Source organism: Mesoplodon densirostris, chromosome 3 (genome assembly GCF_025265405.1).
Source record: "Mesoplodon densirostris isolate mMesDen1 chromosome 3, mMesDen1 primary haplotype, whole genome shotgun sequence".
NCBI lineage: Eukaryota > Metazoa > Chordata > Mammalia > Artiodactyla > Ziphiidae > Mesoplodon > Mesoplodon densirostris.
In genome coordinates this window covers 150,221,504-150,246,483 of record NC_082663.1, presented here as the reverse complement: position 1 = coordinate 150,246,483, position 24,980 = coordinate 150,221,504, and the positions used below count along the sequence as shown (strand labels likewise).

General features: G+C 52.4%; 1 protein-coding gene across 1 annotated transcript in view; it reads left to right on the top strand.

Moving 5' to 3' along the window:
- Positions 1–22,977, top strand: part of ATCAY (ATCAY kinesin light chain interacting caytaxin) — a 32,849-nt gene extending 9,872 nt beyond the window's left edge. Inside the window, exons 2-12 of the mRNA XM_060094500.1 lie at positions 3,625–3,683; positions 6,853–7,074; positions 8,429–8,614; positions 9,036–9,138; positions 10,667–10,798; positions 11,689–11,775; positions 15,967–16,065; positions 16,811–16,846; positions 19,249–19,320; positions 20,554–20,586; positions 22,800–22,977. Of these exons, the coding sequence (XP_059950483.1) occupies positions 3,625–3,683; positions 6,853–7,074; positions 8,429–8,614; positions 9,036–9,138; positions 10,667–10,798; positions 11,689–11,775; positions 15,967–16,065; positions 16,811–16,846; positions 19,249–19,320; positions 20,554–20,586; positions 22,800–22,977 (1,207 nt within the window). The remainder of the gene's footprint in view (positions 1–3,624; positions 3,684–6,852; positions 7,075–8,428; positions 8,615–9,035; positions 9,139–10,666; positions 10,799–11,688; positions 11,776–15,966; positions 16,066–16,810; positions 16,847–19,248; positions 19,321–20,553; positions 20,587–22,799) is intronic.
- The last annotated feature ends 2,003 nt before the right edge of the window (positions 22,978–24,980 follow it).

Genomic DNA, 24,980 nt, shown 5'->3' with positions numbered 1-24,980 from the left:
TGAGCAGGGGTGGCGGACAGTCAGCTCCTGGTGACCGTTACCATGCACAAAGGGCAGACCTGATTCAAGAAAAGACTGATATCTAGACTTTTTGTGTCGTATCTCTGATTTTTTTTTTTTTTTTTTTGGTACGCGGGCCTCTCACTGCTGTGGCCTCTCCCGTTGCAGAGCACAGGCTCCAGACGCGCAGGCTCAGCGGCCATGGCTCATGGGCCCAGCCGCTCCGTGGCATGTGGGATCTTCCCGGACCAGGGCACGAACCCATGTCCCCTGGATTGGCAGGCGGACTCTCAACCACTGCGCCACCAGGGAAGCCCTGTATCTCTGATTTGACAGCAAATTTAAAATGTTGTGAAATGCTGTGTGGGCAGGATAAAACTAGGGGTGGTGCATCAGCTGTCAGCCTGCAATTTCAGAGCATGATTCTGGGTAACCCTGCAAGTAGGTGGTGTGCCTCCTGTACTCCCGGATCCCAGACTTATTTGTGAGTTACCAGCTGCCCTCCCCGTTTTGAGCGCAGGGGTGTCAGCTACAGACCAGAGGGACCAGAGCAACGTGTACACGAAATGGGCGTGTGAGTTGTCTTCAGTCTCAAACTGAAAAAAAGATCCCTCTTTAAAACCTTCTGACTTAACCTGAAGCTTGCTTCTTTTCTTTTTTAAATGGAGGTGAAATTTACACAACATAAAAAGAACCATTTTATTTCATTTTATTTTATTTTATTTTTGGCCATGCAGTGGGCATGAGATCTTAGTTCCCCAACCAGGGATCAAATCTGTGCCCCCTGCACTGGAAGCACAGAGTCTTAACCACTGGACTGCCAGGGAAGTCCCCAAAATAACCATTTCAGGGTGGGCCCTAATTTTTAAATTTATTTATTTATTTATTTATTTGACTGCACCGGGTCTTAGTTGTGGCTTGTGGGATCTTTAGTTGAGGCATGTGGGATCTAGTTCCCTGACCAAGGATCGAACCCGGGCCCCCTGCATCGGGAACGTGGAGTCTTAGCCACTGGACCACCAGGGAAGTCCCAAAATAACCATTTTAAATGAACAATTCACATGTTGTACAGCCATCACCTCTATCTAGTTGTAAAACGTTCTATCACCCCGAAATGAAACCCCATCCCCATGGCAACCACAAATGCACCACCTGTCTCTGTGGATTTGCCTGTTTTGGATGTTTCATATAAATGGAATCACACATTATGTGGCCTTTTGTGTCTGGCTTCTCTCACTGAGCATCATGTTCTCAAGGTCCATTCACATTGTAGCAGGTGTCAGCGCTTCACTCCTTTTCATGGCTGAATAATATTCCATTGTACGATGGACCATGTTTTGTTTATCCGTTCATCACTTGGTAGACACTTGGGTTGTTTCCAATGTGATCACACTGCTGTGAGCATTCAGGTAAGAGTTTTTGCATGGATATGTGTCTTCATTTCCTTTGTCATTTTTTAAAAAATAAATTTATTAATTTATTTATGTCTGCGTTGGGTCTTCGTTGATGCGTGCGGGCTTTTTCTAGTTGCAGTGAGCAGGGGCTACTCTTCCTTGTGGTGCTTGGGCTTCTCATTGTGGTGGCTTCTCTTGTTGCAGAGCACAGGAGCTAGGCGACTGGGCTTCAGTAATTGTGGCACACGGGCTTAGTTGTTCTGCGACATGTGGGATTTTCCCAGACCAGGGCTCGCACCCGTGTTCCCTGCATTGGCAGGAGAATTCTTAACCACTGCACTGCCAGGGAAGCCCTTCATTTCCTTTGGACCTCTGCTCTATTTTGACTTTTGACCTCTATGAGAGCAGGGCAACATCTGATTCATCCTTTACCTCCAAGACCCTCCAAGACTTCCAATGCACCTGGAAGGTAGTGGTTACTCAAAGAACATTCGAAGCATGGTGAATGGGAGAAAGGTGGGCGGGGTGGCGGGTGTGGAGGAAGAAGCATGGATAGATCCCACCCTACAGAGGGTGCCAGCTTATGCCCTACAAGGAACAGAGGTGACAGAATGAATGGTTTTGTTAAAGGAAAAGCAAAAGCATTCTACTGTCCTTCCCCATCTAACCAGCTCCCATTCCAGCTGAGCTGGCACTGCTGAGTTGTGGAGATGAATTGACTCTGCAGTGCTTCCCTGAGCCAGCACACCCTGCAGCTAGAGCCTCTGACAGCCCCATGCACTCTGCAAAACCTTCTGCCTGGAACTATTGCCCTAGGGAGCAAAGGAGCCAGAGCACATGGGTCAAAGTCAGGAGGCATGAGCTGTGGTCCAAAAAAAAACAAAAAACAGTCTGGGCATGGCCAGAGAAACAGGTCTTATTTTGCAAATTCGTGCTCCACCAAGCATTAAAGGGGCACAAATGTATAGCTGGCTGCCTTTCTTTTTTTAAAAAAAATTTACTTTTTAGAAGATTTAGGTTTACAGAAAAGTTGCAAGAATATGACAGAAAATTTCCATACACCCTCCCACACACTCAGCTTCTCCTAAATTAACATTTTACATTAGGCTGATGCATTTGTTACAATTAATAGACTGATATTGATACACTGTTGTTAACTGAAGCCCAGAATTTATTCAGATTTCCATAGTCCTTTTCTCCTGATATCCTTTTTCTTTCCTAGGATCCCACCCAGGTTCCCACAGAACATTCAGGCATTATGTCTCCTCAGGCTCCTCTGGACTGTGACAGTTTCTCAGACTTTCCTTGTTCTCGATGCCCTTGATGGGTTTGAGAAGGACTGTGGCCAGAGATTTTGTAGAATCTCAGTAGGAACTTGTCTGATGTTTTTCTCACGGTTAGAGTGGGGTGCCGGGTGCTGGGAGGAGGACCACCTATGAAGGGCCGTCTCATCCTTCATCTCGGGGTGGCTGCCGTCAACATGACTCATCACTGCTGGTGTTGACCTCGGTCCCCTGGCTGAGTTCATGCTGGTTGGGTGTGTCCACTGTAAAGTCACACCTCCCCCCTTCCCATACTGTCCTCTTTGGAAAGAAGTCACTGTGCCCAGCCCACACTTACAGAGAAGGGGGTTACTTTCCACCTCCTTGAGGGCAGAATATCTACAGACATTATATGAAATTCTTCTCTGCAGGAAAAATTTGTCTATTCTCCCTGTATTTGTTTATTCAATCATTTATTTACATCTGTATGGACTCATGGACATTTTATTTTAAACACTGGCTCACAATCCAATATTTCATGATATATTTTGCTGGTCAGACCAGTCCAGCATTGGCCACAGAGAGCTCTTTCAGTTGTCTGTGTCCATTGGACAACTTCTGGCTGTGTTAATAGCAACAATTCATCAGAGACCAAACCCTGTGGGGTCAGCCCATGAAGAATGCTGCTTATATTCCAAATATAATATAGATGAGACCCTTCTTCTCACTGGGCCTCAGCTTTCCCCGTCCCCACCCCCCCAAAAAAAAGGCTTAATTAGATGATCCAATGGGAGCCCTCCAGCGCTGATTGTTTATGATTTTCTATGCTCGCGAGCAGATGTATTTTGTCCCAACTGTTTCTCAAAGCTAAACAGCTTTCGTTGGTGTCATTTTGTCTGAACTCCACGCTCCTGTGGCTGGACTTGTGGGGCCTGGTGGCTGATGTCCGCTCCCTGCTGGGTCTGCAGGCCACTCTCGGAAGAGACGGGGATGGACTTGCTTGGCAGTGCCACAGAAGACACATCCTGTAAGTTTCCATGCATGCAGAAATGGGCACACGGTCTGGGCTGTGCCCAGCACTATAACTGTAGAAATGTCAGAGGTCATGCCTCCTGGGTGGAATGTCAGGGAAGGGGGTTGCTCTGCTCCGAGTCCTGCAGGGAAAGCAGTGTGGTTGTGGGCCAGAGACGTGTATGGGCGCCATCATGAAGTCAGTTGCTCTGTGTCCTTGAACTAGTTGCTTAGCTTCTCTGTGCCTCCAATTCCTCATCTACTAAATACAGGTAGTGAGCCTCCCACAGAAGGGGCATGCAAGGATTAAACAAGATGATTTGTGTAAAGTGCCCAGGGGATGCCAGGCACAAAGTCAGCCCTGGGAGGGCTTGCTGCCCTGAGCACTCAGGAGGGCTCATGGCTCTAAGGATCCAAAGCCCCAGACTTTGAGGACAGGGGGTCTGGGGCAGCCAGAGAAGCTGCCTCAAACATGTGTTCTCCTCGATGACATCTCCTGGCAGAGTCCTGCTGAGGGTCCCCGCTCTGCCTGCATTTCCCCCATGCAGCCCATCACAGAGCCCACCCTACAGGGGAAAGACTGCCCAGAGAGGGACAGCCACATCCCTGAGGTCACACAGCAGTGAGAGCCATCTCTGCCTACCCCTGTACCACACTATGCCCATGAGCCAGGTAGGGGGACCAATTTGTTCCAGGTTTCTGGGGCCAATCTGGATGGTTGGTCACCCTGGAGTACCAGCCCTTCTTCCTGCCTGAGCACATGGGCTCTGCCCGGTGTTGTGACATCCCCACAGGGTAACCTTGGGCAAATCCTTTCACCCCTCTGGGCCACCATTTCCTACTTCTGTAAAACAAGGAGTGTGTAGTAACAGTACCCCACTTCCTAGGTGTGACTGGCTGAATGATGACCCCCAAAGATATCCAGATTCTAATTCCAGGAACATGGCAAAAGGGATTTTGCAGATAGGATTAAGTTAAGGAACTTGAGATGGGGAGATGTGATCATTAATTTTATGTATTCACTTGCCTGGCCCATGGTACCCAGCTATGTGGTCAAACATAATTCTAGATGTTTCTGTTGAGGGTGTTTTTTTAGATGTGATTTACATTTAAATTCATGGACTTTGAGTCAGGCAGATTGCCTTCCATTGTGTGGGTGGGCCGTGTCTAATCAGTCGAAGGGCTCAGGAGGCAGGAGGAAAAAAAAAACTCAGGTGTGATTCATCCCGGGGCAAAATCCCTCTCCAGCTGTGGACCTATGAAATCAGGCAATGTCTCTGCTTCCGAAACATGATGGCAGGATGGACATAGAATAGATATTCTCATTCCAAATGGGAGAAATTAGAAGGAAGAAAGGGGTCACGGGTCCCAGCAAGTCTGAAACTTGGCAGGGCAAATTCCAATAGGTTTTAAGCCTGGAGAACCATCTTCTTTGGCTCAATGCCCTATCCTCCAGGTCCATGTGGTGGCATACTGCCACCGTGCTTCCTTGCACCTTTAGTCTTACTGCCACCATGCTGTGACCCACAGCTTGACCCCATCAGGAAGAGTAGCAGTATTTTAAATCAAGCACTCATGATTCACTGCTCCTAACACACTTCCTGTGAAAAAGGCAGAGTGAGTTGAGAAGCCTGGGGTCGGATCCTTGGGCAAGCCCCTGCCTCAATGTCCACATCTGTAAAATGGGTAACATTTCCCACCACACAAGGTCATGGTGAGAGCAAGAAATCATGCCAGTGCCCCGCACATAGCAGGCACTTGATAAATGTGACTGCTGTGTTTTTATCATTTTCTGCCAAAGCGAATGTTTCTATCCCACTGTCTCCTGAAGCAGTTACCTCTGACCTCCTGCTTAGGGACCGAGAGATTCAAAGTGAAAAACAAAAGTGAGATTCAAAGTGAAAAAAAAAAATGTGGTCCATTTAATTATGGATCAATGGGGGCTTCCCTGGTGGCGCACTAGTTAAGAATCCACCTGCCAGTGCAGGGGACACGGGTTCGAGCCCTGGTCCAGGAAGATCCCACATGCCACGGGGCAACTAAGCCCGTGTGCCACAACTGCTGAGCCTGCGCTCTAGAGCCCGCGAGCCACAACTACTGAGCCCACATGCCACAACTACTGAAGCCCGCGCGCCTAGAGCCCATGCTCCGCAACAAGAGAAGCCACTGCAATGAGAAGCCTGCACACCGCAACGAAGAGTAGCCCCCGCTCGCCACAACTAGAGAAAGCCTGCGCGCAGCAACGGAGACCCAACGCAGCCGAAAATATTAATTAATTAATTAATTTTAAAAAATTATGGATCAATGAATGTCTTCATCCAATAAAAGAGGGGTAGGAGTCTCCTACTAGTTTACTTATTTTGTCCTCAAAGGCTGTGTGATGAAACAGGGTAAACCTGAGGGGCTGGCTCTACTCTGTGGGCTGTCAGATGGGGGGCAGCCCAGGAGGAGAAACCACCTTTTACAAGGAGACCAGAGTCCAGGCTAAGAGTCTTTAGGAGGAAGAGGTCCAAACCATGGGGAATATCCATCCCGACAGGCTTCAGAGTGACATGGGAGGATCCTGCCCTTCTGTGCCTCAGTTTGCTCATCTGTTAAAGGGGACAATAGCAAAGTTGGAACGTGAAAATGCAGGGGAGAGCTTTGCAGAGTGTCTGGCTTACGTTACATGATCACTAAAAGTTAGTTGTTAGAGTTGAGCATCACAGAGAGGCCAAAAGCAGAACGTGGACATTCTCTGCCAGCCTTAGCCGGAAGGAATAAGACTCGCAGATATTGGTAGGGCCAGAACACACCATCTGGAGCCCAGGCTGCGCGGGGCCTAATCCCCACATTGTTCAACCTTGACTCGACTCACCTGTGAGCCCCATTTTGCAGATGGTAAAAGTGAGTCAAGCTCAGAGCAACATGGCACTGCAGGGTCACGGAGCTGGTAAGTAGCGAGGTCAGGCTCTGAACCCAGGTCTGCCCTACGTCCAAGCGTCCACCCTTGACCTCCACGCTAGATGGTTATATTAACCGCTGCCATGAAAGGATGTCCTGTGACTTCTAACCACTCCCCTCAACGGGGCGGAGTGGATCTCCACCGGGTTGGGAACAGGAGAGGGGGAAGAAGAAAGAAAACAGCCAAAGAGACTGATCTTGCTTTGCTTTTGTTTTTTTTCTGTTTTCCTGTTCCCCCACAGCCCCTCCCGACACTCTGAACTTCAACGCGGCTCATCGTAAGCGGAAGACGCTGGTGGCCCCCGAGATCAACATTTCCCTGGACCAGAGCGAGGGCTCCCTGCTGTCCGATGACTTCCTGGACACCCCCGATGACCTGGATATCAACGTGGATGACATCGAGACCCCAGATGAGACCGACTCGCTGGAATTCCTGGGGAACGGCAATGAACTGGAGTGGGAAGGTGAGGTCGCTCGTCGCACCTGCCCAGCCCCCAAATCGGACCCCAGCGCTCCCTTTGGCTTGGGGACCAGCTGACCAGAGCCCCCCTCCTCCATCCCCGTAGGCTCAAGGGGGACAGGTCTTCCAACCCGGGGCTCCCAGGACAGCTCCTGGGACTCCATGCACATTTTCTCGTGGACTTGTGGACTTTGCTGGGAGATGTGTCTTTCACCCGATTCTCAAAGGGGACCGAGACCAGAGGAAGGGCGTCCCCCTGATTCCACAGTTGTTTGTGGAGCAGGTCTTGATTGCTGTGTAGGGGGCGGCAGGGAGATCGGGTGGGGGCATGTCAGGAATAGACATCGCCTGCCTGCTCGCGTGGCCATCGGAAAGCCAGGCTCTGGGTAACGGAAAAAATGTACACAAGATAATTGCACCTGGTCGTCAGTGCTGTGAGGGAAACGAGGTGATGGGAGAGGGCAGGGGGTTCTCACTGGGGCAATTCAGCCCCCCACCCGCAGGGGACACTGGGCCATGTTTGGGGACACCTGTGGTTGTCATGACTGGGGGAATCCTGGCATCAAGTAGGTGGGGTCAGGGAGGTGGCTCCACACCCCACAGCGCCTGGGATGGAGGAGGGGGCCCCACAGAGAATGACCAGCCCCCAAAGGTCAAAAGCACCCAGGCCGAGACTCCTTGAACCAAGCTACCTGGGGGTGGGGGACTCTTTGCAGGGTTGCCGGGACAGGCCTCCCTGGATGGGTGTTATTTGAGCTGACATGCCGAGGCAAGAGCACAGGTCAGAAAGGTGGCAATGGCGGTGGCCAGGGGGACGGAAGCAGAGCCACAGCACTTGCTGGGTGGATGTGGAGTACGAAGGGGAAGAGGGGGTTGAAGGTGACACCTGGGTGTGGGGTCTGAGCAGCTGGGAAAACAGCCAGGCTATTTTCTGAGGCGGGAAGATTGCAGGATGACGGGTGGGAAAGAGGCAGATATTTCAAGCGTGGTTAAGAATCCTGAGGAGCCCAGAGAGGGAAAGAATGTGTGCAAGGTCACACAGCAAGAGACGGGCTCTACCCAGGCCAACCACCTGACTGAGCACTTTCCTGTGTTCCACGGCTTGGGGAAAGAAAAATTATTATTTAGGCATGACTTTTGGACTCCCAGGTCCTCCATCTCGCCCAGCAGCCCCAATCTAACACTGCCTGTCAGCAAAGGGTAGGATGAGCGGTTTCGCCTCTGGCTTGGGGAGAGAAGAGAGGGCTCCGTGGCCACAGGCGGCAAAGGTAGCCCAGAGAGGAAAGCTGGGATGAGGTGTCCGGACTCAGGCGTCCCTTCCGCTCACCTTCCCCCCCCGCCCCACCCCCCGGTTCCAGATGACACCCCCGTGGCCGCCGCCAAGAATATGCCTGGGGATAGCGCGGACCTGTTTGGGGATGGCTCAGCCGAGGATGGCAGTGCCGCCAACGGGCGTCTGTGGCGGACAGTGATCATTGGGGAACAGGAACACCGGATTGACCTGCACATGATCCGGCCCTACATGAGGGTGGTGACCCATGGAGGTGAGGCCACACCCCTTGGGCCCCCTCCCGGCTCCAGCAACTGGAGGCCCATCAGTGGCCCTCTCTGGACCTCAGTCTCTTCTGAGCCAGGGGGATGTTAAATTAAGCCCTAGTGTCCGGGTGTGCAGGGGTGAAACTCGCAGTGGGGCAAGGCATGGATGTGCCGGATGCACACCGGAGGTGTCTATGAGGGTAGCTGGCGTCCCCCACCAAAGGCGGAGACAGGTCAAGCATTGGCTGGCTTCTCCAGCCAGGCTGCTGTGACTCAGAGCTGTACCCTCTGAGTGTGCGCGGTGGGCGGGAAGGGGATGGCCAGCGACGAGGCCGCTGCACAGGGCAGAGCAGGGGGCGGCTCAGAGCTGGGAGACGCCTCTACCCATCTCTGCCTGGGGCTACTCACTCACTGGCCGCCTCTCCCCAGGATACTACGGGGAAGGTCTCAACGCCATCATCGTCTTTGCCGCCTGCTTCCTCCCAGACAGCAGCTCCCCCGACTACCACTATGTCATGGAGAACCTCTTCCTGTAAGTGGCCCACCCCCTCCTCCCAGCTGCCCACAGTTCTGAGGGTCCCACCCGGTGGGCCTCACGGTGCTACTGTCATCATCCCTAGCAATTATGGAGCATTTACTATGTGGCAGCCACGAAGTGAAGGGCTTGGTATGTGATAACGAATTCCACCCTCGACAGGACCCTGTGGGTTAGTTACTGTTGCCTCCCATTCTGTGGCTACAGAGCCTGAGGCACAGAGAGGTTAAGTCACTTGCCCAAGGACACACAGGTAGAGTTTTATTATGATGGAGACAGATAATATGGATAAAGTGCCTGTCAGATGACAGTAGGAACTCAGCAAATCGTTATCACTCTTATTATCATTATTACGAAGATTTCCTTCTTACACCGGGGGGGGGGGGGGGGGGGGGGGGGGGGGCGGGGCTTGGATGCCAGGTGGGCCAGAGGACAAGGAGGTAGCCAGGGAAGGTCAGATCAGAAAGTGGCCTGAGATACCAGGGAGCCCAGTCTCCCCAGTCTACAGATGGGGAATTAGAGGCTGAAAGAGAGGAAAGGATTCTTCTGGGACTTCCCTGGTGGCGCAGCAGGTAAGACTAGCGCTCCCAATGTAGGAGGCCTGGGTTCGATCCCTGGTCAGGGAATTACATCCCACATGCATGCTGCAACTAAGAGTTTGCATGCCACAACTAAGGAGCCGGAGAGCTGCAACTAAGGAGCCCGCCTGCCGCAACTAAGACCTGGTGCAACCAAATAAATAACTAAATATTTTAAAAAAAAAAAAGGTTCTTCCCTGGTGGCACAGGGTTAAGAATCCGCCTGCCAATTCAGGGGACATGGGTTCGAGCCCTGGTCCAGGAAGATCCCACATGCCGCGGAGCAGATAAGCCCGTGCGCCACAACTACTGAAGCCCGCACACCTAGAGCCCGTGCTCCGCAACAAGAGAAGCCACCATGATGAGAAGCCCGCGCACCGCAACGAAGAGTAGCCCCAACTCACCACAACTAGAGAAAGCGCATGCACAGCAACGAAGACCCAACGCAGCCATAAATAAATAAATAAATAAATAAATATTTAAAGAATGTTGTTTGAAAAAAAAAGAAAGAAAGGATTCTTCTGAAATCACTTAGGGGAAGACAGGGCTGGGACAGACCCCAGGTCCCTAATGTCCGGTGCAGTGGACTGTTGGCTGTGGGTGCCTGTTCCCCAGGTGTATCTGGGGCTGTTGAAGCCCACCTCCCAGGATTAATAGAGACCATGCATATAAATCACTTGGCATCTAGTAAGTGCTCAATAAAATAGTAACTACTACAATCACTGTGCCCACTGACACAAATTTGGGGTGGGCTGGGGTCATCCCCCACCCCCCGCTCGGGCCGAGTATGCCAGGACAGCCAACCACACCTGAACAGGTGTGGCTGGCAGAGCCAGGGCAGGCGGAGGCAGAAAGGGCAGGTGCCCCAGGGGTTCAGTCCCGGGAACTGGGCTTCCTGACTCTGAGCCCCTCCATCGGGTCCCCTGTCGTCTGTGTCCCGTGACCAGGTACGTCATCAGCAGTCTGGAACTCCTTGTGGCCGAGGATTACATGATCGTGTACCTGAATGGGGCCACGCCTCGGCGGAGGATGCCCGGCATCGGCTGGCTGAAGAAGTGTTACCAGATGATTGATAGGAGGTGAGTGGGTGGGGCCGGAGGACCTTCTCGGGGTGCAGGGGGCCCTGAGGTCCCTCTGAAAGGTGTGTAGTGGTCAGCTGGGGTGGCTGTAACAAAGCACCAGACTGGGTGGCTTACACAATAGATATGTGTTGTCTCCTAGTTCTGGGGGCTAGAAGTCCGAGATCAAGGTGTCTGCAGGGTTGGTTCTTTCTGGGGCCGTGAGGGAGAAGCTCCCCTGTGGACACCTGTGTGCAAATGTCCCTTTTTATAAGGACACCAGTCATAGTGGATTAGGGGCCCACCCTACTCCTATATGACCTCACCTTAACTAATTTCTCCTACAATGACCCTCTTCCCAAATAAGGGGGCTGCAATTCAACATGCCCATAATAGGTGCTCAGAACCAGGGGGCCCCAGAAAATCTTTCAGAAATGGGAGACGGGGCGGCTTCCCTGGTGGCGCAGTGGTTGAGAGTCCACCTGCCGATGCAGGGGACACGGGTTCGTGCCCCGGTCCGGGAAGATCCCACATGCCGCGGAGCGGCTGGGCCCGTGAGCCATGGCCGCTGAGCCTGCGCGTCCGGAGCCTGTGCTCCACAACGGGAGAGGCCACAACAGTGAGAGGCCCGCGTACTGCAAAAAAAAAAAAAAAGAAAGAAATGGGAGATGGTGTGGCCATGAAGTCAAATGCTCAGACTCTAAATTAAGAGAGATTGGAGACCAGACATCAGCTCTGCCACCTGCAAACTCTGCGAGGGGGCTTAGCTTTACCGAGATTCCACCTCCTCCCTGCCAATGGAGATAAGCATAGCACCTCCTGGGCACAGAGAGAAGGTAACACCGGTTAGGTGCTCCCTCCCTGGGGCTTTCCCAAGGAGCCCATCTTGCTTCCTCTGTCTCCCCACGCAGATTGCGGAAAAACCTGAAGTCCTTAATCATCGTCCACCCGTCCTGGTTCATCCGCACCGTGCTGGCCATCTCCCGCCCTTTCATCAGGTAAGATCATGACCTGTGCCCGGATAGCCACCTGGGTTTTTGTGTGTCTTATTTTTTAATCTGCATTTTCCAGCTCCTCTCTGATGAATCTATACTGTTGCGTTAAACAATTTAAAATCATATGTATTGTTATTTAGTGACGAACATCACATCACGGAGTGGGGGGTGGGAATAGTAACAACCGGCTCTCCCATATTGAATGTTGGATACCTTTTAAAGTTTACAACCACAGCCCTGAAAGGTTGACTTGGCCATGCCCGTTTCATGGATGAGGAAACTGAGGCTCAGAATATTCCCGGGAATCACCCAGAGTCACACAGCAAGGTCACCAGCCCACCACACGCCCTCAGAAGGAAGCCCGGCTCCATCCACTCTGGAATCTGTGAGGGAGGGGCATTAGGATGTCAGGAGGGTCTGACCCACTCCTGGACAATGATGTGGTGAATCGATACATGTGTGTTTTGGGGGTGCCCGAGATTACCCTCAGGTTTGATGATTTACCTAGAGGACTCACAGAACCCAGAAAAGCTGTTGTGCTCAGGGTTACAGGTGATTAGAGAGAAAGGATGAAGATTGAAATCAGCAAAGGAAAAAGGTGCGTATGGGGCTTCCCTGGTGGCGCAGTGGTTGAGAGTCCACCTGCCGATGCAGGGGACACGGGTTCGTGCCCTGGTCCGGGAGGATCCCACACGCCGCAGAGCGGCTAGGCCCGTGAGCCATGGCCGCTGAGCCTGCGCATCCGGAGCCTGTGCTCCGCAACGGGAGAGGCCACAACAGTGAGAGGCCCGTGTACCGCACACACACAAAAAAAAGGTGCGTATGGGAGTCCAGGAGAAGCCAGAAGGGAGCTTCTGATTGCCCTGTCCCAGTGGAGTTGTACCCAAAGCCCTTCGTTCTCCCTGCAATGACGTGTGACCACGTGTAGGAAGTACTGCCAACAGAGAAGCTGACCTTGGTGTCCAGGGTTTCCACCAAGGCGTGGCCACACGGGGATGGAGTGCCCACGCAGCCCCCTTAGTTCCTCAGTAACTGATATGATGGCCCAAGACCCCACCAGGAAGCACATCTTTAGCACAGACTATGGGCCCTGGGTAAATGAAGACGCTTACCAGACGGGACATTCCTAGGGCTTACAGGTGACCTCCTGTGAGTCTCAGGGGCTGGTTCTTTCTTTGGAATGTGCACGAGATAGAAGCACCTGTACACACAGAGCAAGTGAAACAAAATTAGTCATGTTAAACGCCCTCGTCAATCACATAAAATTAAACGTACATTTAATGTAATATAATTCAAAACATTGAATTAAATGAAGACCCTTCACTTCCACGTTCCCGGTGAAGAATCTGTGATGAGTTTAATAGACGGGGTCAAACTTTGCCTTGAGAGCATCACAGCGCTGAGGCAAGGAGGCAACTTCAGACGCGCTGTTCAGTGACTCCCAAGCACTCTCAGACATTTGCACGTTAGTGAAATCGGGCCTTTAATACACTAATTATGGGTCATTTGTGCTGATGATGACAATTACTGGGCAAAACGGTAGACACACACTTCAGCCTAACAGAATTGCCTTCTGTCCTCGACATCCCATAATTCGGGAACCGAAATTTGCCTTGAATGCAGATAATTCTCTCACTTTGGGTTGCTTTTCCTACTTTTATTTTATTTTATTATTTTTTTGGCCATGCTGCACAGCCTGTGGGATCTTAGTTCCCCAAGCGGGGATCAAACCCGCGCCCTCAGCAGTGAAAGCGTGGAGTCCTAACCACAGGACCGCCTGGGAATTCCCTGGGTTGCTTTTCCTGTGGTGAATTTCAAAGGTCTCATTTTGAGCTTTCAGAGAAATAGGAGGGGAGAGTGGGGTAAAGTCAGCTTCCCTGTTTAAAAGCCGAGGGAAGTGGAGACAGATTCTGAGCTGCCACCGGGCCCTAGCTGTGAGGTTCTGTGATTGTATCTCAAAAAGAACTCCTGTTTATTCCACGATGATCTAAACATGGGCATGTGCCTCGCCCTGGACCGGAATTCTCCCTCCCGAGAGCCCTGCTTCCCAAGACAGAGCTCAGCTCACAGGCAGACAGCATCGTCACGTGGAAACCGGGTACCCATTTCCAACAACGGACATGGCAGCTTTACCATGGCGTCCTCCCGATGTGATCTCGCCTGTATGAACAGCCCACTGCTCAGACCACAGGTGTCGCCTCTGTGCCCCCTAAAAAAACCTTTGCAACCAATCAGATCATCCACCCTCAGAGCCTCCCAGACCCGGGGTATTCAGGTAGAGTGGGTCTGAGACTCACTCCCTGTCCCTGGGCCCTTTACTTTTCTGTCACACCAACTGGAGGAAGAACTCATGTTCCAAGAATAATTTTTTTTTTAATTAAGAAAATAAATTTCAGGACTTCCCTGGTGGTGCAGTGGTTAAGAATCCGCCTGCCAATGCGGGGGACACGGGTTCAAGCCCTGGTCTGGGAGGATCCCACATGCCACGGAGCAACTAAGCCTGTGTGCCTCAACTACTGAGCCTGCACTCTAGAGCCCGTGTGTCACAACTACTGAAGCCCACACTCCTAGAGCCCGTGCTCCACAACAAGAGAAGCCACCGCAATGAGAAGCCCGCGCACCACAACGAAGAGTAGCCCCCGCTCGCCGCAACTAGAGAAAGCCCACGTGCAGCAACGAAGACCCAACGCAGCCAAAAATAAATTTTTAAAAAATTTTAATTTTTTAAAAAAGATGATTCTTTAAAAAAATAATAATAATAAAGAAAATAAATTTCTTTATTGGACCTGGTGGTCCAATGATTAGGACTCTGCTCTTTCACTGTTGAGGGTGCGGCTTCAATCCCTGGTGGGAGAAATAAGATCTGCAAACTTTGTAGCTCAGCGAAAGAAAAGAAGGAAGGAAGGGAGGGAGGGAGGGAGGAAGGAAGGAAGGAAGAGAGAGAGAGAGAAAGAAAGAAAGAAGAAATTTCAACTGCACGAAAGCGGTGGGGTTTATTTATTCCGGTACACATGGCCGCTTTGTGCTCTCTGTGGGAAAACCGTCTATCATTCCCTGATCGGTTACCAGTGGCCTCTGCTGATTAACCTGTGTATTTTTCTCTTATGGACACTGCGAACTGTAACATTCCTCATGGGTCTCCGTTTTCGCCGGGTGCCGGAAAGTTTGAGCCGAATTCTTATCTAATCTCTAAAAATAGATGTAAAACTTCTTGACACAGTTTTGTAACTATGTGACTCTATCTTACTTTTTTTCTTTTCTTTATTGTTATTTGATTATTTTATGACTTAGTGTCCTGTTACATTCTCTTGGCCTTGTATTTCTCATCGTTAGAGAAACTGATGTGAGGGACTTCCCTGGTGGCGCAGTGGATAAGACTACACACTCCCAGTGCAGGGGGCCTGGGTTCCATCCCTGGTCAGGGAACTAGATCCCACATGCATGCCACAACTAAGAGTTTGCATGCCACATCTAAGAAGCTTGTGTGCTGCAACTAAGGGGCCCACCTGCCGCAACTAACACCCGGTGCAACTAAATAAATAATTTTTTTAAAAAGGAAAAAAAAACTGATTTGACCTTGAAAAAAGTTTATTGGACATTTTACCAAAATTAGGTTTAAGGTAATTTTTTAAAAAAATAATCACGAGTTCAAAGCAATGCACTGGTGACAAAGCACCTCAGTGGGTAGCAGACAGCCAGAGCTGGGGTTTGGACCTGAACAAGCCATTCATCCCGAAAGAATGTGGAATGAATCAGCAGTCCCCATGTGCACCTGTCTCGTGACCAAATGACTACTGATGCCATCCGGGCAGTGGCGATTGTGCCAGAAAAGCATTCTTGGGAAGATTCACACAGAGGAGCAACTCCTGGGGTGGATGGAGCCTGGAGTCTAGCATCATCTTTCCTCTCTGCTTCCTTCAAAGAATTTCCTCAGCTCAGCAAGGACGGGTGTCCTACACATGGTTCAGGATGCTTCTCTTCTTGCAAGGGGAGACCCTGGGTTCTGCTCTGTTCCCCCACTAGGGGCCAGGGGTGGAGGCTGGCATAGGTGGGGAGGGAAGCTTGGGCGAAGGTGCTTAGGGCATCCTGGAATAGTGTTGCGTGTGCATCCCTGTCTGCCATTGCTCCTTCTGGCCCTGAGGGGCCACCCTGAGGGCTGGCTTTCAGATGTCTCCCTGCTTCTTCTCCCACCAGCGTCAAGTTCATCAACAAGATCCAGTATGTGCACAGCTTGGAAGATCTGGAGCAGCTCATCCCCATGGAGCACGTGCAGATCCCAGACTGCGTGCTACAGTGAGTGTCCCTGGGCCATGGGAATAACCCCCCACCTCCATCCCCATTGCCCCCAGGCTGCTCACCTCTCAGCCACCTCTGCTCAGCTCAACCGAGCTGCCAGGGAACCAGACCTGTGTGGGAAAGCAGAAAAGAAGGAAATACAGTGAAGCAAGCTCCTGTGAAATTACAGAACACAGCGGGCCTGGCTATCTAGTGCAGGCCGGGGGCCAGTGAGCCCTGGCCCCCTGGCTTGTCTTTATAAATAAAGTTTTATTGGCACACGGCTACACGCATCCATTTACAAACCATCCACGGCTGCTTTCGAGCTACAACAGAATCGAGAGGTTGCCACAGAGACTGGCCTGCAAAGCCAAAAATACTGATTCTCTGGCCCTTTACAGAAAAACTTTGCCCTGATGGAGGGGCCTGTAGACCAAACCCATGTCAATGAGAGGGTCGCTTTATACTGGCTGTGTTCAGGGCTGATGCAAAAAATGTCCGCTGAACCGTATCTACTCCAGATGCTGGAATATACCAACAAAACAGATATCCTCTGCCCTGGGGGGTGGGGGGGGGGCGTGGGCAGGCTTGTAAAGCAACTGCAGGAAACAAAAAAGACCAGTAGACCCGTCAGCTCCGGCTGTCCTTTCTGCTCTAAGACCTGGCGTGTATTCAGATGTGACAGTGAGATTGCTTCCCTGTCCCCAGAGGGAAGGGGATTCCCAGGCTGCATCTCACGTGCTTTCCTTTCTCTCTCTTCCAGGTACGAAGAGGAAAGGCTCAAGGCCAGGAGAGAAAGGTCTGTGCGGAGTGGCCTGTGCCCGGGCCAGGTTAGGGCTGGCGCTGAGCCGGGCCCACAACTGGGGGGAAATTGGTGGCTTCCGCTCAGTGGGGACCCATGTCATGCACGCACGGAGCTCAAGGCCCTGCCCTTCTTTCGAGGGCTTGGAGTCAGATCCAGGCTCAAATCCAGGCTCCCTCACTTAGTCACAGAGTGACATTAGGCAAGTGAAAAGTTCACAGCCACCCTGAGGGTTATTGTGAGAAATCAGGACCAATGTAACCCACCGGACAGAAATAGTAGACTCCATAGAGAGTCATCCTAGTAATCCTGATGGCAGTGGGGGGAACACAACCGGCTCCATGCTCGCCCCTGCCAGACTTACCCCAGAATCGCCCCTTCACTGACTTATTGGCTAATTTTCGAGAGTGGCAGTGCTCACAGAACTTCAGGACTATTTCGGTCCCACCCAGTTATGGAGCCCTTATACCACTCCTGTATCCTTTCTCATCCCCCCCATCCCCACCCCTCCACCCCAAGAGGAGGGCAGGGCCAGGATTCCTAAAAGCATCTGATAGGCCGGGAATCCGAGGCTCAGAGAGGGCAAGACACCTGCTCAAGGCCACACAGCAAGTCTGAGAAAGAGTTGGGGCTTTCAGTGAGTCGAAAGCATGCCAGGCCCTGTGCCAGCCTGGGGGAGAGTGAGGCGATTAAGACTGAGTCCTGGTCCAGAAGTTTCCTCAAAGGGCAAAGGGGAGGGTTGCCTCACCGAGTGAGGAAAGCAGATCCTGGGGCAGGACAGGTGATGTCGGCAGATGAGACACATAATGAGAAAAATTACGGCGGCTTCACACAGCGTCGTTTAATAGTGATGAGTGTGAGTGGAGCGGAAGGGGGCATGGAGGGCAGCAGGACCCGCCATCCCACGCCTTCCAGGGAGTTTTCCTCCTTCCCCTCCTTTCTCTTCTCTACTCCCTCCCTCCCTCCCCTTCCTCTTTCCTTCCTTCCTGTCTTGTTTTTTTTTTTTTTTTCAATATCTTTAGTTGCAGTAAAATACACAGGACTTAAAATTCACCATCTTAACCATTTTTAAGTGCACAGCCCAGTGGCATTAAGCACATTCACATTGTTGTGCAACCAGCCCCACCATCATCTCCAGAACTTTCTCATCTTCCCAACCTGAAGCTCTGTCCCCATGAAACACTGACTCCCCAGCCCCTCCCCCAGGCCCTGGCCCCCACCATCTACTTCCTGTCTCTGTGGATCTGACTCTCTAGGACCTCGTGTGAGTGCAATCAGACAGTATTTGTCCTTCTGCGTCTGGTTTCTCTCACTGAGCATAAGTTTCCCAAGGTTCATCCACACTGTAGCAGGTGTCAGAATCTCCTTCCTTTTTAAGGCTGAGTAATATTCCAGTGTGCGGATAGACCACATTTTGTTCATCCGTCACCTCTCGATGGACACTGGGGGTTTCCACCTCTTCTTGGCTGTCGTGAATTGTGCTGCTGTGAACACGGGTGTACAGTTATCTATTCAAGTGCTTGCTTTCACTTCTTTGGGGTGTATATAGACCCAGGAGTGGAGTTGCTGGATCTTATGGTAACTCGATGTCTCATCTTTCGAGGAGCAGCTAGAATCTTTGCCACAGCGGCTGCCCCATTTGACATCCTCACCCCACCAGCCAAGCGCAGTTCCAATTTCTCCACATCCTTGCCAACATAGTAACATAACAAATGTTCTACATTTAAGGTAGTAGCCATCCTGCGAACTTCCCTGGCGGTCCAGTGGTTAAGACTCCGTGCTTCCACTGCAGGGGCTGTGGGTTCGATCCCTGGTTGGGGAACAGAGATCCCGCACACCACGTGGTGTGGCCAAAAAAGATTTTTTTTTTAATTTTAAAGGTAGTAGCCATCCTGATGGGTGTGAGGTAGTCATGTCTGTCGGTCTGGCTTCTTTCTTTTCCTCCCTTTCTCCCCACCCCCAGGTCCCCCTCTCCTCTGTCTCTCTGTCTGAGTTACGCTCCTCCCGCCTCCTGAGCCTTAGCTATGGATGGGAGTAGACAGATGACAGGACAAGCAGGGCGCCCACCTTCCAGAATCACAGCACACGGGCAGCAGCGTCCAGGGAGCAAGTGCATGAGGCCCCTGCGGCGGCGATAAGCTGAGATAAGCGCCCCCAAGGAATGGCCCACAGCCCCTGCACCTCCCCCCACCAACCATCTGCATCCATCTTCATGAACCCCTGGCCATCCCATCACACAGTCCCCCCTCTGGGCTCCCGCGTTTCCCCGGGGGCAGCCAAACCCTCTCCTGATCGCTGTCGGGCCATGGTGGGTCCAGACAGAGGGGCCAGTGGGAGCTGAGAGCCCCTGGGCCCACTAGGCTGGCTGGTTATCCTTCGTCACCTCTTTCTGTCCCCAGCGCAAGGCCGCAGCCAGAGTGTGTCCTGCCCAGGTCTGAAGAGAAGGTGGAGGCGGGGCTGGCGGAGGACAGGTAAGTGTGTGCAGGTGGCCACAGGGCCAGAGCCCACACCCGCGGGGGCCTGCTGAGCCCAGGGAACCTCAGATGAAGGTGATCTGACATTACCAGGGTGCTGAAGTAAGACCACCACTGTGAATCGGCCAGCATGAGGCCCATTCCATCGAGCCATTTTAATGTAAATTTAGTGCATCTGTAGTTTTGGGCAACCAGCACCTTCTCCAGTTCCAGAACATTCCACAGCCCAGAGGGAGACCCTGTACCCTGTTAAGCAGTTGTTCCCATTCCTATCCTCCTCTTTTTTTTTTTTTTTTTTACCCCGGTCTGGGCCGCGGCATGAGAAATCTTAGTTCCCCAACCAGGGATAGAACCTGTACCCCCTGCAGTGGAAGCACAGAGCCCTAACAACTGGACCGCCAGGGAATCCCTCCTTTTTTTTTTTTTTTTTTTTTTTGCGGTACGCGGGCCTCTCACTGTTGTGGCCTCTCCCGTTGCGGAGCACAGGCTCCGGACGCACAGGCTCAACGGCCATGGCTCACGGGCCCAGCCGCTCCGCGGCATGTGGGATCTTCCTGGACCGGGGCACGAACCCGTGTCCCCTGCATCAGCAGGTGGACTCCCAACCACTGCGCCACCAGGGAAGCCCCCTCCTGTTTTTTTTAAATCCAGCAACTCTCTACTGAAAGTCCTTTAGTGCCTCACCCTGGGATGTGTAGACAGATGGCACGACCCCCTCCCTGGCCTCTAGAGGCCCCTCCCACCTTTCCTGTCTCTTTCTTCAGGTCTGCCTCCTGCATTTGACCCTTGTCGTACCCTCCTTCTCCTGTCCTTGAGCTCCTTGAGGGCAGCAGTTGCATCTTGGGGCCACTGCCCCCTCCTCCTCCCACCCTGCATCCAGCACAGGCCAAGCATGGGGACCAGGGGCAGCTGATGTGGCCGAGAGACCAAGATCTGCTCTCAGATGAAGGTTCCAGCTGGTGACCTTTGTGCAGGTCCCAGTGGATGGGTTCAGCCTTCCCAGTGGGTGGACTTGGAGCAGCAACAGTGATTTCATTTTGTGGCAGTGAAGGGGCTCAGCCATTCTCACGACTGCCTGTCCTGGCTCGTTTGTTACACAGCTGACACGTGCTGATACTTGCTTTGTGCCAGATCAGGACGAAGCCATATTGGCCCTCATGGGGCTCATGGCCAAATGCCAAGCCTCCCCAGACAGGCAACTAATGCTGAGACTCCTTCCTTTTCCCACAGGTCTGCTCTGGCCACAGAAGATCAGGAAACAAGGTGGGTGGGAAGTGGGGCGAGCTTGGCACCTTTTTTTGGGAAACATTCTATGTGGAACCTACCCTGGGATGAGTGCCTCATGACTTATTGTTGATGGGGGGAGGATGCTGCACCAGGGAGGCAGGGAGACCGTGGTTACCATGACAACAGGGCCTCCTCTGGGGCCAGGCAGCCGGTCCCTGCTCCACTCCAGTGGGGCGTCATTAACAGGAGGCCCCAGAGCTGAGCCACACAGCGGCCCTGACTGAGATGTCCACTCAGAGCCAGGCCCCCTGAAGCCCAGGATTTTACTCAGCCAGAGGGTGCACTGTCTGCCCACAACCTATCTCAGTGTGTCTGCCTGGCTCTGGATGCCAGGAAAAGCCTCCCTGTGTGTCACGGGTCCTGGAGACCACCCTCGGGGGCAGTGGTTTGCTAGAAGGACTCACAGGACTCAGCAAAGCTGATCTGCTGACAGTTATGGTTTATTAAAGTGGAAGTGTGGGTACAGCTCAAAGTCAGCAATGGGAAAAAGAGCGTGGGGTGGGGTGAGGGGAGACAGGTGCACGCTTCCAGTTGTCTCCCAGGGGAGTTGTTTTGGGACAGCCCTTAATTCTCCCAGCAGCCAGGTGTGGTGATGTACACCAAGTGTCACCAACCAGGTGTGCTCATGTGAGCCCTGGTGTCCAGGGTATTTACTGGGGGTCAGTCATATGCATGGTGGACCACCCATGTGGCTGACCTTAGTCTCTAGCCCCTCCAGAGGTTGAACTGATACCACATGGTCCATGGCTCCTGCCTTAAATCCCATTGTCAGTATAGACTATCCAGGGTGACCCCAGGTCCCAGGCAAACAAAGATACTCATATCAGGAAGGACGTTCAAAGGGCTTAGAGGTGACCTCCCAGAAGCCAGGCAAGGGCCAGACCTTCCTTTGGAAGCTGCGGGGTTAATCCCTGACAACACACTCTGCTACAAATATGTTACATGGCCCAGCCACATGCCTTAATACTACCCATGTGACCCAAGAAGCCCCAAGCTGAGAAATAAACATAAAAAATTGTCTTAGATCAGCACTGCCCTGGGGACACTGAATAGAAGCAAGTTCTCAATGCATTTCTGACAAGACCATCTCAGTCCTTCTGGAGCTGAGTTCCCATCCACAGACACAAAACACGCAAGGAAATCATTCACCATGAGAAAAAGTCGGCGGGTACAACAAATAGCAGCATTAGACCTCCTCCTGGGAATCCTCAGGTAGAGATGATAAAAACAAGCATGTTTAAAATGATTAAATACATAAAAGAAGGAATGGTTGGGAGCAATGGATGGATGGACGGATGGATGGGTGGATGGATGGATGGATGGATGGATGGATGGATGGATGGATGGATGGATGGGTGGATGGATGGATGGGTGGGTGGGTGGATGGATGGATGGATGGGTGGGTGGATGGATGGATGGGTGGGTGGATGGATGGACAGATGGGTTGGTGAGTAGATGGGTGAGATGAAGCCTCCCTCCAGTCTGATCGAGGGCACCAGCCCTGGGGCCTTGTTCTTTGGCTGGGGCACCAAGGAAGAAGTCCCCTTCAGAACCATACCTAGAAGGTGGGTGACAGGTGGCAGACCTTGAAAGGCAGGTGCCACTCTTGCTGCTGAGGGCACACTGAAGCCGATTAGATCATTCTTTTGGATTCCCCACACATGGAACATTTTCCACTTTCTTTAAATACAATAATAATAACTTGACTGTGTTTCTGCCTCTCCAGCATGTCCTGAGGTGACATGAGCACAGAGGAGGACACAAAAGAAGATCCCAGATGCCAGGAAACCTCTGTCGGACGCCCTCTGACCCTGGATCTTGTCCCCACCTCATCCTGAGTCACAGTCTCCGGGGGGTGTCCGTCTCCTCCATCCATGTCTGAAACCCCACATCCTTTCCAGCTGCTTGAAAACTTTTTTTTTTAATGATGCAGTATTAGTGCGTTCTGGAAAAGGACCCAGTTCTCTACCCTCCCACACTCATGAGCTCATGGCCAAGAAGAGCAAGAAGCGTTGAGCATGGCCTGTACATCCTTGGTGGCCTCAGAGACCCCACCACCACCACCACACCACTGCACAGAATCCTGGTCAGGACCCTTCTCTTGCTTGTCACCTGGTTCAGGTTGGAGCCACAGATGCCCATCGACTCCCTGGCCGGGTCTGGATTCCTTCTTGTGCCTTTCCTGCCAGAACGGCCCCCGCAGCCCTGGGCATCTGGCCTGGAAACTCAGCCCGCACCCCCGGCAGCGCCGTGCCCCCCGGGCAGTGCCCAGCCTTTGAACTCACAGCTTTTCCTTTGAACAGCCCTCCCCTTGCCTCTTATAACTTCCACCTTCTTAGGGAGCATCAGAGCCCACAGCACCAGTGAGGGCTGCTGATAATCATCCTTGTTCTACAGTTGTGAGACCACATCCCCCTCAATCTAGAACATTCTCAAGCCCCTTGAACGCAGAGGCCATGCCACAGGGCAATCCCGATCAATACCTCCTACCGAGGGAACAAGCCTCCCCACTTCCCTAATCCCCCCGACAACACGGGGTTGGCATGCGCCCCTTGGGCTCCCACCAGGAACAGAGGCCAAGAAGCCAGTGCTGAAATAAGCTCATCCCAGAAACGCAGATCGAGAAAAAGGAAGATACAGGGTACTGAACGTTCGAGTGTTACAAAGGTCACAGGGGAGAATAAAAACCAGCGGCCTGGATGCTACGACCACCTGCATTCAAAGGAAGCAGATATCCTTAGGACAAAAAAAACATTTTTCTAATGCGGTTGAAACGCCAGTCAGGTCGGAGCTAAAGGGAGTGAGTTCCCCATCTCTAGAGGCATTCAAGAAAAGGCTGGACGGTACTTGCACAAAGTGGCCCTCTGCGGTCCCCTCCAACCCTGAGAGTCTCTGTTTCTATGAATCTTGAGCAAAAGTCGAGCAGGTGCATCATCCGGCCCCTCTTGCTGGCTCTGTAGCTGGCTTCTTAGCAGGTGTCATCCAGGTTTGGTTGACCCTCCCTCCCCCAATAATTTCCCAGTAGGAGATTCTTGGCCTCAAAGGAGATGTTGAATGCTTCTCCACCTGGGACATCAAGGGGATGCGTTTGCGGTTATCCCAATGGCAGGAGGGAGCCAGTGGTGTTCAGTGCTGAGCGAAAGGGACAGCAGTGCTTCCTGCATGTCAAGGAATTGTCCCACCCCAAATGCCAGTGGCTCCTGCCTTGGAAAATTCGGGGTTTCTAAGCAGCCTTGGGCCTGCATCTTCCAGAACCCAGCAGTGCTCCGGTGAGGCCAGGGCATTTGGGCGTCTGGTGGGGTTTTTTAATTTGTGTTTCTGCTCTGTTTCCCAAATGTCAAATAAAGGACAGGGACCGTGTTCCAGGCACAGATGAGTTACCTGGAGGCTGAGGCAGGAGAGGCTGGTGGATGGGCCTCTGCAGGCTGCCCGCCGAAAGGCCGCTCCATCCTCGGCCCGCTTGTCCCCCACCCCTGCCCAGAGCGCCTCCTTTTCTAAAAGGTGCCTGGGCATCTGCCAGGTCACCCCGAACTCCAGGTTCAGGTGGCTGGCTCTGCTCAGGTGAGTGGGACGCGAGGCCTGCAAGTCCACAGTAAATGCAATAACTCCTGGAAAGCCAGTGCTCCACTGGAAGAGAAAAAGGAGCCCGCGATAGGAACAGATGCATTCCACCTGACCCGACAATTACTGAGCGGCTGTAGAGGCGACAGCAGGACGAAAGAGGCAGACCCATCCCGTCCTCGAGGAGCCTGCAGCATAAGACATTCCAGCACGGACCCCCGGGTTCACCGTGGCCCACCGACCACCCCTCCGGACCACCAGCAGACAAAGACAACGGGCAAGTGGAACCAAGGACCCCTACCCAACCTCACAGCCCCTCCAGAATAGAGAGAGACCCCCAGGGTGGCTGTCTCCAGGTCGGCCACCTGTCCACAGGTGTGTGAAGTTCTGAGGCACAGCTCCATCCATACGGGGCCACTGTGTCCTCGGTAGCACCTAGGGCTGCTACCCACACCCTCTGAAATCGGCTTTGCGAAAGATTTGTATCTGCGGGGCAGTTTTTGGCTGAAATGCAACGGATGTCGAGCCCTCCTTGTAAAGGAACGTTGAGTTTTCCTCTTGTGACACATGGGATGCATCGTAAGTCCCTGCCCAAGTTGTAGTTCACACACCCATCCTTCCGACGGCGAGTTTCGTGGTTTTTAAAAACAAAAACAATTCATTCTGATTACTGTCGTGATATGAAGGCATCATTTCCATGAGCTTTGGGGGATTTTTATGTGAAATAAATAAACTATCACTGACAAGGGAGGTTTGTGACTTTTGTCCACGTCCAAGGGATGTGGCACTGGTCTTGGGCGTGGTGCAGA